Raw genomic sequence first — 14,601 nt, 5'->3', positions numbered from 1 at the left:
CGGGATGCGGAGGTTGCAGTGAGCCAAGATCGAGCCATTGCACTCTAGCCTGGGCAACAAGAGTGAAACGCTGTCTCAAAAAAAAAAAGTATGTGAGTGTACAGACACATTGATACACACACATATATAGTAATGATGTAACAGCATCTCTCAGTAGTGGAATTATGGATTTTTTTTAATTAATCTTTTCTGTATTTTCTAAATTTTTTATAATAAACATATTGCTTCATACTTTTTTGAATCAATATACATTTTTTAAAATCAACTAACTGATATCCAAAATGAGTTTAAAACTTGTTTTCTAATCTGGATTATCTGCTATTATCCTGGTCACAAGCATTTCACTGTTATCTAAGTATGGCAATTCTACATGCAAATTTGTCTTTTAGTTACTAATCCCAAATGAGCCATGACCGCCCAAAGTTAGAAGATCTACAGATAATGGCATCTCATTAACATTACCACCCAAAAGATGCAGAATAGTATGTCTATTAGGATGAGCCTTTTGTGTCTTAAATCTTTTTTTTTTTTTTTTTTTTGAGACAGCATCTCACTCTGTCTCCCAGGCTGGAGTGCAGTGGCACGTTCTTGGCTCACTGCAACCCCCATCTCCCAGGTTCAAGCAATTCTCCTGCCTCAGCCTCCCAAGTAGCTGGGATTACAGGCACACGCCACCACACCCAGCTAATTTTTTTTGTATTTTTAGTAGAGACGGGGTGTCACCATGTTGGCCAGGCTGGTCTCAAACGCCTGACCTCAAGTGATCTGCCTACCTCGGCCTCCCAAAATGCTGAGATTACAGGCGTGAGCCACTCGCCTGGCCCAATATGTGTTAAAATTTTTTAAAGACATTTCTGTAACATATAGAAACTTATGAGCTGACATGTCCATACACTTTTTTTTTTCAGTTCAATATAAAAAGCCATAAGAAATAGTTATATTTTTTGGTGGCGGAAGAAGTTTGTAACTCCTTACTGTTTGATTTATGAACCATTTTTGCATTCTTTCTATATTTAACTTTTTTTTTAACCTTCTTGTTTTGTTTGCACTTACCATGGAGCACTTCGCCAGTACTTCCTCCTGGAATCTCAGGAATCCTTCCTGAACCTCAACTTCATTGAGGAAAAAGGCAAGGAAGTGAGTGAAGGGCTGCTTTCTTCTAAAAGTGTCCAAAAGAACATCAATCCGTGTTCGGGCTGAAATTACACCATTTCGATGCTGGCCAGTGATTACTGTAAACAAAGAAGAAAGGGTAAACTGCTCAAGGACCCCCAAATGCTTATAAAACGGGACCTCTTGATACTGTCACCTCTGAGGAGCTAAAGCAGTTCTGAATGCGTATATGAATCTAAACAGGGGACAATAACAAATGTAAGAAAACTGCTAATTAATTCAATATAAGCAGAATGAGGCTTAAAAATAGAATATCCTTGGCCAGGCATGGTGGCTCATTCTTGTAATCCCAGCACTTTGCCCGACACAGGTGGATCACAAGGTCAGGAGATTGAGAACATCCCAGCTAACATGGTGAAACCCCGTCTCTACTAAAAATACAAAAAATTAGCCAGCCTGGTGGCAGGCACCTGTAGTCCCAGCTACTCGGAAGGCTGAGGCACAGATGGAGTGAACCCAGTAGGTGAAGGTTGCAGTGAGCCAAGATCGCGCTACTGCACTCCAGCCTGGGCGACAGAGCGAGACTCCGTCTCAAAAAAAAAAAAAAAAAAAAATAGAATATCCTTAAGACAGCTTATAAAGTAGAAAAATGAATTCAAATACTACAAAGCAAACCCTTGCTGGTAGGAATGTAAAATGGTGTAGTCACTATGAAAAAGTTTGGTAATTCCTTAAAAAGCTGAACATAGCTGAGCACAGTGGCTCACGCCTGTAATCCCAACACTTTGGGAGGCTGAGGTGGGCAGATCACTTGAGGTCAGGAGTTCAAGACCAGCCTGGCCAATATGGCAAAACCCCTTCTCTACTAAAAATACAAAAATTAGCTGGGTGTGGTGTCACATGCCTGTAATCCCAGCTACTTGGGAGGCTGAGGCACAACAATGGCTTGAACCAGCAAGGTGGAGGTTCCAGTGAACTGAGATCACGCCACTGCACTCCGGCATGGGCAACAGAGCTAGACTCTGTCTCAAAAAAAATAAATAAATAAAGTTGAACATAGACTTACCATATAACCCAGAAATTCTACCCTTAGGAATACCCAAAATAAGTAAAAACAGAGAAAGAAAAAGGGAAGGGAAGGGGAGGGGGAGGGAGGAAGGGAAGGGGGGGGAATGGGGAAGGGAAGGGGGGAAGAGGGGAGGGGAGAGGAGGGGGAAAGGAGAGGGGAGGGGAGGGGGAAGGGACGGAAGGGGTGAGAAGGGAGGGGAGGGGAAGGGAAGGGAGGGGAGGGGAAGGGAAGGGAGGGGAGGGGAGGGGAGGGGAGGGGAAGGGAGGGGAGGGGAGGGGAGGGGAGGGGAGGGGAGGGGAGGGGAGGGGAGGGGAGGGGAGGGAAGGGAAGGGAAGGGAAGGGAAAGGAAGGAAAAGGAAGGGAAAGAAAGGAAGGAAAGAAAAGAAAGAAGGCAAGGCATGCTCATGCCTGTAATCCCAGCACTTTGTGGCAAAGGCCAAGGCAGGAGGATTGCCTGAGGCCAGGAGTTCCAGACAGCCTAGGCAATTTACTGAAACTCTGTCTCTACAGGGGTTGGAGGTGGGGAAGCTTCTGATGTTCCATTACTTGAGATTTCAAAACAGACAAGACCAGATCCTTGTCTAGAGGATTAAAAGCTACTAGATCATTTCCTTCTCTGATTTCTCTAATTTAGGAGACACAAAAGAAATGGGTAAATGACAGCAAATATCACACGAATGCAACTGCAGACTTGACTTCACATCACAATTCAATTTACTCTAACCAATACATTTGGTTTTTCCATATACTTTACTTCTCTACAAGATCAATAAGCCAGTTTATTTATTTTATTTTATTTTCGAGACAGTCTTGCTCTGTCACCCAGGCTGCAGTGCAGTGGCACAATCTCGGTTCACTGCAACCTCCGCCTCCCAGGTTCAAGCGATTCTCCTGCCTCAGCCTCCCGAGTAGCTGGGATTACAGGTCTGCGCCACCGCACCTGGCTAATTTGTGTATTCTTAGTAGAGACAGGGTTTCATCATGTTGGTCAGGCTGGTCTCAAAATCTTGACCTTGTGATCCACCTGACTCGGCCTCCCAAAATGCTAGGATTACAGGCGTAAGCCACCACACCCAGCTAATTTTGTATTTTTATTTTTTGAGATGGAGTCTTGCTCTGTCGCCCAAGCTGGAGTGCAGCGGCACGATCTCGGCTCACTGCAACATCCATCTCCCAGGTTCAAACAATTCTCCTGCCTCAGCCTCCCGACTAGCTGGGATTACGGGTGTGTGCCATCACACCCGGCTAATTTTTTTCTTTTTTTTTTTGAGACAGAGTCTCTCTCTGTCACCCAGGCTGGACTGCAGTGGCATGATCTCGGCTCACTGCAACCTCCGCCTCCCGGGTTCAAGCAATTCTCCTGCTGGGATAACAGGTGTGTACCACCATGCCCTGCTAATTTTTGTATTTTTAACAGAGACAGGGTTTCACCATGTTGGTCAGGCTGGTCTCAAACTCCTGACTTTGTGATGCGCCCTCCTCGGCCTCCCAAAGTGCTGGGACTACAGGCGTGAGCTACCGCACCCGGCTGGCTAATTTTTTTGTATTTTTAGTAGAGACGGGGTTTCACCGTGTTAGCCAGGATGGTCTCGATCTCCTGACCTCATGATCTGCCCACCCCGGCATGAGCTAACACGCCTGCCTAGTTTTTATTTTCTCTTCTTTGTTTTTTGTTTTTTTGTTTGTTTGTTTTGAGACAGAGTCTCGCTCTGTCACCCAGGCTGGAGTGCACTCACGCGATCATGGCTCACTGTAGCCTCGACTTTCCCAGATAAAAAGATCCTCCCACCTCAACCTCCCAAGTAGCTGAGACTACAAGCACGTGCCACCACACTCAGCCAATTTTTGTATTTTTTTGTAGAGATGGGGTTTTGCCATGGTGCCCGGGCTGACCTTGAACACCTGGGCTCAAGTGATCCTTCCACCTAGGCCTCCCGAAGTGTTGGGATTACAGGCATAAGCCACCAAGCCAGCCTGACACACTAGTTTTTCACACTGCAACATTTGTGCTAAGTTAAAATGGAGTCTTTATAGCCTGTCTACCCTTTTCTGGATAAGTTCTGGAATGACTCTAGTATATTAAAATGGCTAGGGTCTCTACATTTACACCACGTTATACTTTTACTGCAATAAAAAATATTATATAACTTACTACACAGATAGAAAAAATGGGGAACATATAATAAGTATTAATAGCAATTATGTTTGGGGTTCATATTATAAGAGACTTCCATGTACACCTTTTATATAATTTCTGCAAGCTTTCTCTTTTTTGAAAGCATGTATTAATTTTATGATCAGAAAAAATTAGGGCTGGGCACAGTGGCTCATACCTGTAATACCAGCACTTTGGGAGGCCGAGGCTGGCTGATCACCTGAGGTCGGGAATTCGAGACCGGCCTGACCAACACGGAGAAACCCCATCTCTACTAAAAGTACAAAAGTAGCCAGGCATGATGGCGCATGTCCGTAATCCCAACTACTTGGTAGGCTGAGGCAGGAGAATCACTTGAACCCAGGAGGTGGAGGCTGCAGTGAGCCAAGATTGCACTGAGCCGAGATCACGCCAATGCACTCCAGCCTGGGCAACAAGAGCAAAACTCCATCTCAAAAAAAAAAAAAAAAAAAATAGATGAAGTAAGTTTTAATGCAATTATAAAATGACTTTGGTATTTGTAACTTGAATGTTAAAACTTAAGGAAAATAAAATTTTTCACTTATAATTCTAATAAACTGAATATTTACTTTAATAAAAGTCCTTCCAAATGCTGTTAAAAGTTCTAATGCTAGAGTTTGTTGACATTACCTAGAGAAAACTGTGTCACTGCACTGGCCAACATGGGAGCCCACATGCAGCTAGTTAAATTAATCAGAATTCAGTAAAAGTAAAAATTCAGAAAAAAAAAATTCAGTTCCTTTCATACCAGCAATATTTCAAGTACTCAAAGTCATACGTATGACCAGTACCCGACACGTGCGGCTCCTGTGCTAGACAGCACAGATATAGAACATTCTCACCATCACAGAAAGTTCTTTTGGACAGCACTGTTGTCCAAAAAGTCAATTGCTACTTATCTGCTGTCAAGGTGATTATTCTTTTGTGTGTGTGTGTATGACAGGGTCTCGCTCTGTCACCCAGGCTGGAGTGTGGTGGCATGAACACAGCTCACTGCAGCCTCCACCTCCTGGGCTCAAGTGATCCTCCCGCCTCAATCTCCCACAGTGCTGGAAGTACAGGTATATGCCACTGTCCCCAGTCAAGGTGATTATTCTCACATAACATAAAATGAAAAAGAGTACTTATAATTTTTTGTGCAAAAACAATACAATCTATCAACATTTATGGAAAATGGGGCTAGGCGCAGTGACTCATGTCTATAATCCCAGCACTTTGGGAGGCCAAGGAGGATCGCTCAAGCCCAGGAGTTCAAGGCCAGCCTTGGCAACATAGCAAGACCCCCATCTCTAGAAAAAGTATTAAAAGTTAGCTGGGCATGGTGCTAAGTGCCTGTAGTCCCAGCTACTTGGAAGGCTGAGGGAAAAGGATTGCTTGAGCCCAGGAGTTCAAGGCTACAGTGAGCTATGATGGAGCCAATCAACTCTAGCCTGGGCGACATGCTCATGCCTGTAACCCCAACACTTTGGGAGGCCAAGGCAGGCAGATCTCTTGAGCTCAGGAGTTCGAGACCAGCCTGAGCAATGTGGCAAAACCTTGTCTCTACAAAAAATACAAATAAATTAGCCAGGTGTGGTGGCGTGTGCCTGTAGACCCAGCTATGCGAGGCTGAGATGGGAGGATTGATTGAGTCCAGGAGGTAGAGTCTGCACTGAGCTGTGATCATGCCACTATACTCCAGCCTGGGCAACAGAGACTCTGTCTCCAAAAATAAAATAAAATAAAATAAAGGACCAAAAGGCAGGGCATGGTGTCTCATGCCTGTAATTCCAGCACCTTGGGAGGCTGAGGCAGGCAGATCACTTGAGACCAAAAGTTCAAGATCAGCCTGGGCAACATGGTGAAATCCTGTCTGGATAAAAAAATAAATAAAAATTTTTAAATGAAAAAAGAAAAAGAAAATGGGTTAATGAATTATTGGAGGTTGCTGCACTCTTTGACTTTAAAAAAGTTCCATCGGCCGGACACGGTGCTTACGCCTGTAATCCCAGCACTTTAGAAGGCCAAGGTGGGTGGATCACTTGAGGCCAGGAGTTTGAGACCAGCCTGGCCAACATAGGGAAACCCTGTCTCTACCAAAAAATACAAAAATTAGCTGGCTTTGGTGGCACACACCTGTAGTCCCAGCTACTCGGGAGGCTGAGGCAGGAGAATCGCTTGAACCTGGGGAGCGGAGATTGCAATGAGCTGAGATTGCACCTCAGCACTCCAGCCTGGGTAACACAGCGAGACTGTCTCAAAAAAAAAAAAAATTCCATCCTTCCAGAATGAGTTTACAGTTTTGTCCTAACAATGCCCTTCACTCAAAGCCATTGTACATACAACAAAAGCCTATGCCCTTGGTTTACACTGAGGCTTGGTACAGACACTTTCTAACTTGATTTATACTGCTAAACTATTTTTCCTTATCAGAACAGTTATTTGAGTCAAGTTATATTATTTTAATCATTACTCTTATAATTTCCTTCCTGGTCTACAAAATCAAGGGTAAAAAATTGAGAGCACAATGGAAAAGGCTGAACTTTATTTCAAATTCACTGATCTCATTGATTTTCTCTAATTCTAATTGGAAACAATTCACAAATCCATTTCAAGGTACCAAAGCATGAAAAGAAATCTCCTAATACACAGTGAAATCTGGAAGCTTTATTCCATCAATGCATGGTAAAGTATAAAATTAAGGCCCAGGTACTCAATCAAGATAAGGTTATATAATTCCATCTTCCCTCATTTGGGAAACTGGTACTGATAAACCATAAAAAGGTCCATAGCTGGCTGGGCATGGTGGCTCATGCCTATAATCCCAACACTTTGGGAGGCTGAGAGGGGAGGATCACCTGAGGTCAGGAATTCGAGACCAGCCTGACCAACATAGAGAAACCCCGCCTCCACTAAAAATACAAAATTAGCCGGGCGTGGTGGCACATGCCTGTAATCCCAGCTACTAGGGAGGCTGAGGCAAGAGAATCACTTGATTCCGGGAGGCGGAGGTTGCAGTGAGCCGAGATCACATCACTGCACCCTAGCCTGGGTAACAAGGGCGAAACTCTGTCTCAAAAAAAAAAAAAAAGAAAAAGAAAAAGCCCATAGCTAGAACCCCACAGAAAACACAGTTACTAAACACTGCAGTTGGTTACATTATTCCATAAACATGCAAAAGTGACTTCAAATGTAACTTATATCTACTGAGTCTCACCAATCTCCCCGTCTTGTCCAGGTTTAGGAATGCTAATAGAAGTTTTGGTCTCCATTTCTATTTTCTTCCTAGTGTCCCCTCTCTTTCCAACTATATGCCTGTAACATAAAGTAATTAAAAGGTTTGTCAAAATGTACCAAAATAAAGAACCTCATTATGTTTAAATCCTTTGTGACAAGAGATACTCCCTTACAGAAAAGTAGTCCAGTAAAAGCCCAATATTTGTGGAAGAAATTACAAGTCATCTAGCTTTAGAACATGCTGCAGTAAAGTCATTGGCAAAGATGAGTTTTTGGCCCTATAGCCAATTCAATGCAGAGATAGAAAAACCATGCCCAACACCCGTTTGCTTCTCAAAATTAGATTTAAAATCTGGGTCTGCAATTCAGTGAAAGAAAAGCTGGCCAGCAGGTGCAGTGGCTCACACCTGTAATCCCTGCTACTCAAAAGACTGAGGTGGGAGAACTGCTTGAGACCAGGAGTTTGAGACCAGCCTGGGCAACAGAGTAAGACCCTATCTCTAAAAAAATATTTTAGGCTGGCGGCAGTGGCTCACGCCTGTAATTCCAGCACTCCGAGAGGCTAAGGTGGGCAGACTGCCTGAGGTCAAGAGTTCGAGACCAGCCTGGTCAACATGGCAAAACCCCATCTCTACAAATATACAAAAATTAACTGAGTGTGACAGCAGGGTGCCTGTAATCCCAGCTACTTGGGAGGCTAAGGCAGGAGAATCACTTGAACCCAGGAGGTGGAGGTTGCAGTAAGCTGAGATCGCACCACTATACCCCAGTCTGGGCGACAAGAACGACACTCTGTCTCAAAAAATAAATTTTTTTTCAATTTTTTTCAATAGAAAAATTAGAATATCTGAGGACCCATGGCAACAGTGAGCTACAGCCAACTCTCGACTACCCCATGAAGATGGGACATGAGCTCACAATCCCCATCACTCCCACTTCAATCACTTATTGACTCATTTACACTACTTGCCTGGACTTCCAAGTATAAATATTCTGACAATCCAAAGTTATCTTCTGGAACCCACAGTCATTTGATGTGTTCAAGTGAATGAGACTACCGAATCCCAAGAGAGAAGTTTCAGAGTCTACAAAGCACTAAGAGGCCATCACAGGGCTATCAAGTTAAGAACTCCTTGTCATTAACGTTATTTTAACCTCTATGACTTCAATTACAGTACCCAATACTACGGATGACTATGTCTAAAACTATTCATTTGTTTTTGCATGGGATAACAAAGCCCAGTTACTTCCCTTAAGATCTATTATAGTAAGCCAGTTTTTAAAAATAAGATGTTTAGAGGAAGATTGGAAGTCTGTAATTTCCAAGTGGTTTTCCTGTGTGTTGGGATAGAGATTGCAGGGCAGCAAACTCTGTGAGGCCTTTGTTTTCCCACCTTACCAATTAGGAGTGCTTTCTGTCAGGCTCCAGTTTGTTACTATGTGGCTAGTGAACAAGCCTATCACAAAAAGAAGTAGTTCAAAGTGCTATTAATAATCTAGGCTTCGGCACCTTAGAAAGCAAAGTGGCTGAGGTTTAAAAGGCTTTAGAATCAAATAAACCTTGGAATTCATATAACCACTGTAAGCCTACTTCTTCACTTATCAAAATGAAGTGAGAGGCTGACACAGAAGGATCCCTTGAGCCCAGGAGTTCAAGGCTATGGTGAGCTATGATCACACAATGGCACTCTGGCCTGGGTGACAAAGTGAGATCCTGTCTCTAAAAAAATGAAAATAGGCCAGGTGCAGTGGCTCATGCCTGTAATCCCATAATTTGGGAGGCAGAGGCGGGCAAATCACTTGAGGTCAGGAGTTCAAGACCAGCCTGGCCAACATGGCGAAACCCTGTCTCTACTAAAAATACAAAAATTTGCAAAGCCAGGCAAGGTGGCTCAAGGCCAGGCACGGTGGCTCACACCTGTAATCCCAGCACTTTGTGAGGCCGAGGTGGGGTGGATCACCTGAGGTCAGGAGATCGAGGCCAGCCTGGCCAACATGGTAAAACCCCATCTCCATTAAAAATACAAAAATTAGCCAGGCGTGGTGACAGGTACCTGTAATCCCAACTACTCAGAAGGCTGAGGCAGGAGATTGCTTGAACTCGGGAGGCAGAGGTTGCAGTGAGCCAAGATCACACCACTGCACTCCAGCCTGGGTGACAAGAGTGAAACTCCATCTCAAAAAAAAAAAATTAGCAGGGTGTGGTGGTGGGCGCCTATAATCCCAGCTACTTGGGAGGCTGAACAGGAGAACTGCTTGAACCTGGGAGACAGGGGTTGCAGTGAGCAGAGATCGCACCACTGCATTCCAGCCTGGGCGACAGAGGGAGACTCCATCTCAAAAAAATAACTAAATAAAATTAAATTAAATTTGGCTGGGGGTGGTGTCTCATGCCTGTAATCCCAGGGAGGTCAAGGTGGGTGGATCACCTGCGGTCAGGAGTTCAAGACTAGCCTGGCCAACGTGGTGAAACACCGTCTCTACTAAAAATACAAAAATTACCCAGGTGTGGTGGCAGATGCCTGTAATCCCAGTTACTCGGGAGGCTGAGGCAGGAGAATCACTTGGATCCAGGAGGCAGAGGTTGCAGTGAGCCAAGATTGTGCCATTCCACTCCAGCCTGGGTGACAGAGACTCCGTCTCAAAAAAAAAAAAAAGAGGCCAGGCATGGTGGCTCACGCCTGTAATCCCAGTGCTTTGGGAGGTCGAGGGGGGCGGATCACCTGAGGTCAGGAGTTCGAAACCAGCCTAACCAATATGGAGAAACCCCACCTCTACTAAAAATACAAAATTAGCCGGGCATGGTGGCGCATGCCTGTAATCCCAGCTACTCAGGAGGCTGAGGCAGGATAATCGCTTGAACCTGGGAGGCGGAGGTTGTGATGAGCCGAGATCGCGCCATTGCACTCCAGCCTGGGCAACAAGAGCGAAACTCCTGTCTCAAAAAAAAAATTAAAATTAAATTAAATTAAAATGGAATGAATAATACCTATTTGTCATAAGGTTGTTGTAAGGATTAAATGTGATCATATATGAAAAAGCTTCCCAATAAGTGGCACAGAGCTCCATACAGTCCATGCTGTAGGGCAGATGCCCCTAACATTAGTAGATTAAGCATACCGGGAGAAGGACCCTGACAGTAATAACTTAAGCCTACCTGAGAATCACCCTATGATCTAAAAAAGAATTATGTGTTCAGAGTTGCAAGCTATGGAATCTGGCTTGGATTCATTCCAACCCAGAGATTCATTCCTTTATCTATGAGGAACATCTGAATCCCTGACCCATTTATGGAACCCAGGCCATACAGAGGATTGAGGCCCTTTGTTTTGGATTAAATAAAGGTTGCCAGGTGATGGCTGCTAGGGGAAGGGTGCTAAGTGGAAATGTTATATAAACTGTATGCTTTTTCCAAGCAGTTGAAGTTCTGTCCAGCCCACCACCACAGCACCACCCTTTATGCAAGTCCCCTCAATAAATCCTGTGTCTCATTTGCTGGCTCTGGGTCTCTTCCCCAGCCTCTCTAACATGGTGCCATCCCCGTCGAAGTCAACAGGTGTGCGGCATGACATATGCTATCCTCATTAAACCTATACTGGCACCTTTTCAGTTAAAAGTATAGCTGGACGGAAAAGAGGTTTACATGGAAAATCTAAAATATTCACTATAGGCCAGACACAGTGGTTCATGTCTGTAATCCCAGCACTTTGCGAGGCGAGGAGGCAGATCACCTGAGGTCAGGAGTTCAAGACCAGCCTGACCAACATGGCAAAACCCCGTCTCTAACAAAAACACAAAAAAATTAGCCAGGCGTGGTGGCGCATGCCTGTAGTCCCAGCTACTCGGGAGGCTGAAGCAGGAGAATCACTTGAACCAGGGAGGCAAAGGTTGCAGTGAGCCCAGATCACGCCACTGCACTCCAGCCTGAGTAACAGAGTGAGACTCCGTCTCAAAATAATAAAATAAAATAAATAAAATATTCGCTACAATAATACAAATAAGCAGTGACAAGGTGACTCCTTGGTTGAATACATAAGAGGAAATTCCTACCAGGTCAAGTGGTTCTCAGTCTTGGCTATACACTGGAATCACCTGGGGGCTTCAAATAGTGATACCTGGGTCCTGCTCCCACAGACTCTGATTTAATTGCTCTGGGGTGCACCCAAGCACTGGGATTTTTAGAAGCTCCCCAGATGATTCTCCTGTGCACCTGAGGCTAAGAACCACAGCATGAGACATAACCCATGGACAGGTGTTGACAATATTAGGCTCCGATTATAAATTAGTTTGGCCAGGTAATTTCTTTCTTGATCCAAATAAGCCTACAGAAATTATTCCCAAGAAAGAAATCTTAGTATTTTTTTTTTTTGACACAGGATATTGCTCTGTCGCCCAGATGGAATTACATTGGCACAATCATAGCTCGCTGTAACCTTGAACTTCTGGGCTCAAGCAATACTCCTGCCTCAGCCTCCCAAGTAGCTGAGACTACAAGCACTCGTTACCACACCTGGCTAATTTATTTATTTATTTATTTATTTATTTATTTATTTTTTGTAGAAACAGGGTCTCACCATGTTGCCCAAGCTGGGTGGTCTCCAACTCATAGGCTCAAGCAATCCTCCCGTCTTGGCCTCCCAAAGTGCTGGGTTTACAGGTATGAGCCACCACACCCAGCCTTCCGAGTAAATATTATCTATTAATTAGGATCTATCAGACCCAATACCTAATTTAACATGCAAGTCACCTGACACATAATGAGTGCTTAGAATATAGAGAAATCAAAAGATTATCAAGTTAGAATCATGCAAGGAACTGTTAACACACCTTAGCAATAGCAGATTCACACCAAGACCTGTTACACTGATTTTTTTTTTTTTTTTTTTCAGGAAACTGAGCCACAACTTTCTAAAATCATGTTTCTTAGGAAAAAATGTCACTAGAGCCTGATTTGGTCATATCCCAGGAGAATTTTATCTTTAATAGGTGTTTCAGAATGCTATCAAGGTTGATGAAATGAAAACATTTGCAGCTGGCTGCGGTGGCTCACGCCTGTAATCCAAACACTTTGGGAGGCTGAGGCGGGTGGATCACCTGAGGTCAGGAGTTCAAGACCAGCCTGGCCAACATGGTAAAACCCCACCTCTACTAAAAATACAAAAATTAGCCAGGTATAGCAGTGCAGGCCTGTAGTTCCAGCTACTCAGGAAGCTGATGCAAGAAAATCGTTTGAACCAAAGAGGAGGAGGTTGCAGTGAGCCAAGATCATGCCACTGTACACCAGCCTGGGTGACAGAGTGAGACTCCATCTCAAAAAGTGTGTGTGTGTGTGTGTGTGTGTGTGTGTAGACTTCATCTCGAAAAGTGTGTGTGTGTGTGTGTGTGTGTGTGTGTAGACCAATAAGCAGGCTATCTTAAGTAATCCACAGAAAAGGCAGAGAGGTAGCAGTGAAGATACGGATAGCTGGTAGATCCAAAAGATATTTAACACACTTGTCATACCAGCCCACTGGGAGGCCAAGGCAGGCGGACTGCTTGAGTTCCAGAGTTCAGGACCAGCCTAGGCATATGGAGAAACCCTGTCTCTACCAAAAATACAAAAAATTAGCCAGGCGTGGTGGCACACACCTCTAGTCCCAGCTATTTGGGGGGTTGAAGTGGATCACTTGAGCCCAGGAAGTCAAGGCTACAGTGAGCCGAGATTGCACAACTGCACTGCAGCCTGGGTAACAAAGCAAAGCCCTATCTTTTAAAAAACAAACAAAAAAAAAGATATTTAAAAAAGGTAATATGGGATATGGTGGTTGGGCACAGTGGCTCATCCCAACACTTTGGGAGACCAAGGTGGGAGGATCACTTGAGTTCAGGAGTTCAAGATCAGCCTGGGAAACATAGTAAAACCCCATCTCTACAAGTAATTCAAAAAATCAGCCAGGTGGTGTGTGCCGGTTCCAGCTACTTGGGAGGCTGAGGTGAGAGGATCACTTTACCCTGGGCAGTCAAGGCTGCAGTGAGCCAAGATTGTGCCACTGCACTCTAGCCTGGCAACAGTGAGATACCCTGTCTCAAAAATATAATAATAAAAATAGGCTGGGTGCGGTGGCTCACACCTATAATCCCGGCACTTTGGGAAGCTGAGGCAGGTGGATCACCTGAGGTCAGGAGCTCGAGACCAGCCTAGCCAACATGGTGAAACCCCATCTCTACTAAAAATACAAAAATTAGCCAGGCATGGTGGTGGGCACCTATTATCCCAGCTACTCAGGAGGCTGAGGCAGGAGGATGGCTTGAACCCTGAGGGCAGAGGTTGCAGTGAGCCAAGATCATCCCACTGCACTCCTGCCTAGGCGAAAGAGCGAAACTCCGTCTCAAAATAAATGAATAAATAAAATAAAATAAATAAAAGGTTATGTGGTTTGGATCTGTGTCCCTGCCAAATCTCATGTTGAAATGTAACCCTCAGTGTTGGAAGTGGGGCCTGGTGGCAGGTGTTTGGATCACGGGGGTGGATCCCTCATGATGGCTTAGCACCATCTCCTTGGCAATGAGTGAGCTCACACAAGATCTGGTTGTTTAAAAGTGTGTGGTATCTCACCTCCCATTGTTTTTGCTCCTGCTTTCACCATGTGACATGCCTGCTCCCACTTCAGCTTCTGCCAAGAGTAAAAGGTCCCTGAGGCCTCCCCAGATGCTGGTGCCATGCTTGTACTGTCTGTAGAGTCATGAGCCAATGAAACCTCTTTTCTTTTTTTTTTTTTAAGACTAAGTTTCACTCTTGTTGCCCACGCTGGAGTGTAATGGCACAATCTCAGCTCACTGCAACCTCTGCCTCCCGGGTTCAAGTGATTCTCCTGCCTCAACCTCCCAAGTAGCTGGGATTACAGATGCCTGCCACCACACCCGGCTAATTTTTGTATATTTAGTAGAGACGGGGTTTCACCATGTTGACCAGGCTGGTCTTGAACTTCTAACTTCAGGTGATCCACCCGCCTCGGCCTCCCAAAGTGCTGGGATTACAAGCGTGAGC

The 14,601-nt window shown here is 44.7% G+C and overlaps 1 protein-coding gene across 8 annotated transcripts in view; it reads right to left on the bottom strand.

The window, feature by feature from the left end:
* Window positions 1-14,601, bottom strand: part of ASCC1 (activating signal cointegrator 1 complex subunit 1) — a 126,597-nt gene that overhangs the window by 106,207 nt on the left and 5,789 nt on the right. For all 8 annotated transcript variants that reach the window (XM_024254060.3, XM_009245501.4, XM_054522497.2 and 5 more), the window contains exons 4-5: window positions 7,555-7,652; window positions 1,054-1,232 (exon numbers count right to left, since the gene is read on the bottom strand). In XM_024254060.3, the coding sequence (XP_024109828.1) occupies window positions 1,054-1,232; window positions 7,555-7,652 (277 nt within the window). The remainder of the gene's footprint in view (window positions 1-1,053; window positions 1,233-7,554; window positions 7,653-14,601) is intronic.

Source organism: Pongo abelii, chromosome 8 (genome assembly GCF_028885655.2).
Source record: "Pongo abelii isolate AG06213 chromosome 8, NHGRI_mPonAbe1-v2.0_pri, whole genome shotgun sequence".
In the NCBI taxonomy this organism is placed as follows: domain Eukaryota; kingdom Metazoa; phylum Chordata; class Mammalia; order Primates; family Hominidae; genus Pongo; species Pongo abelii.
The sequence above is the reverse complement of the archived record's forward strand: the minus strand, read 5'-3'. Positions and strand labels throughout refer to the sequence as shown.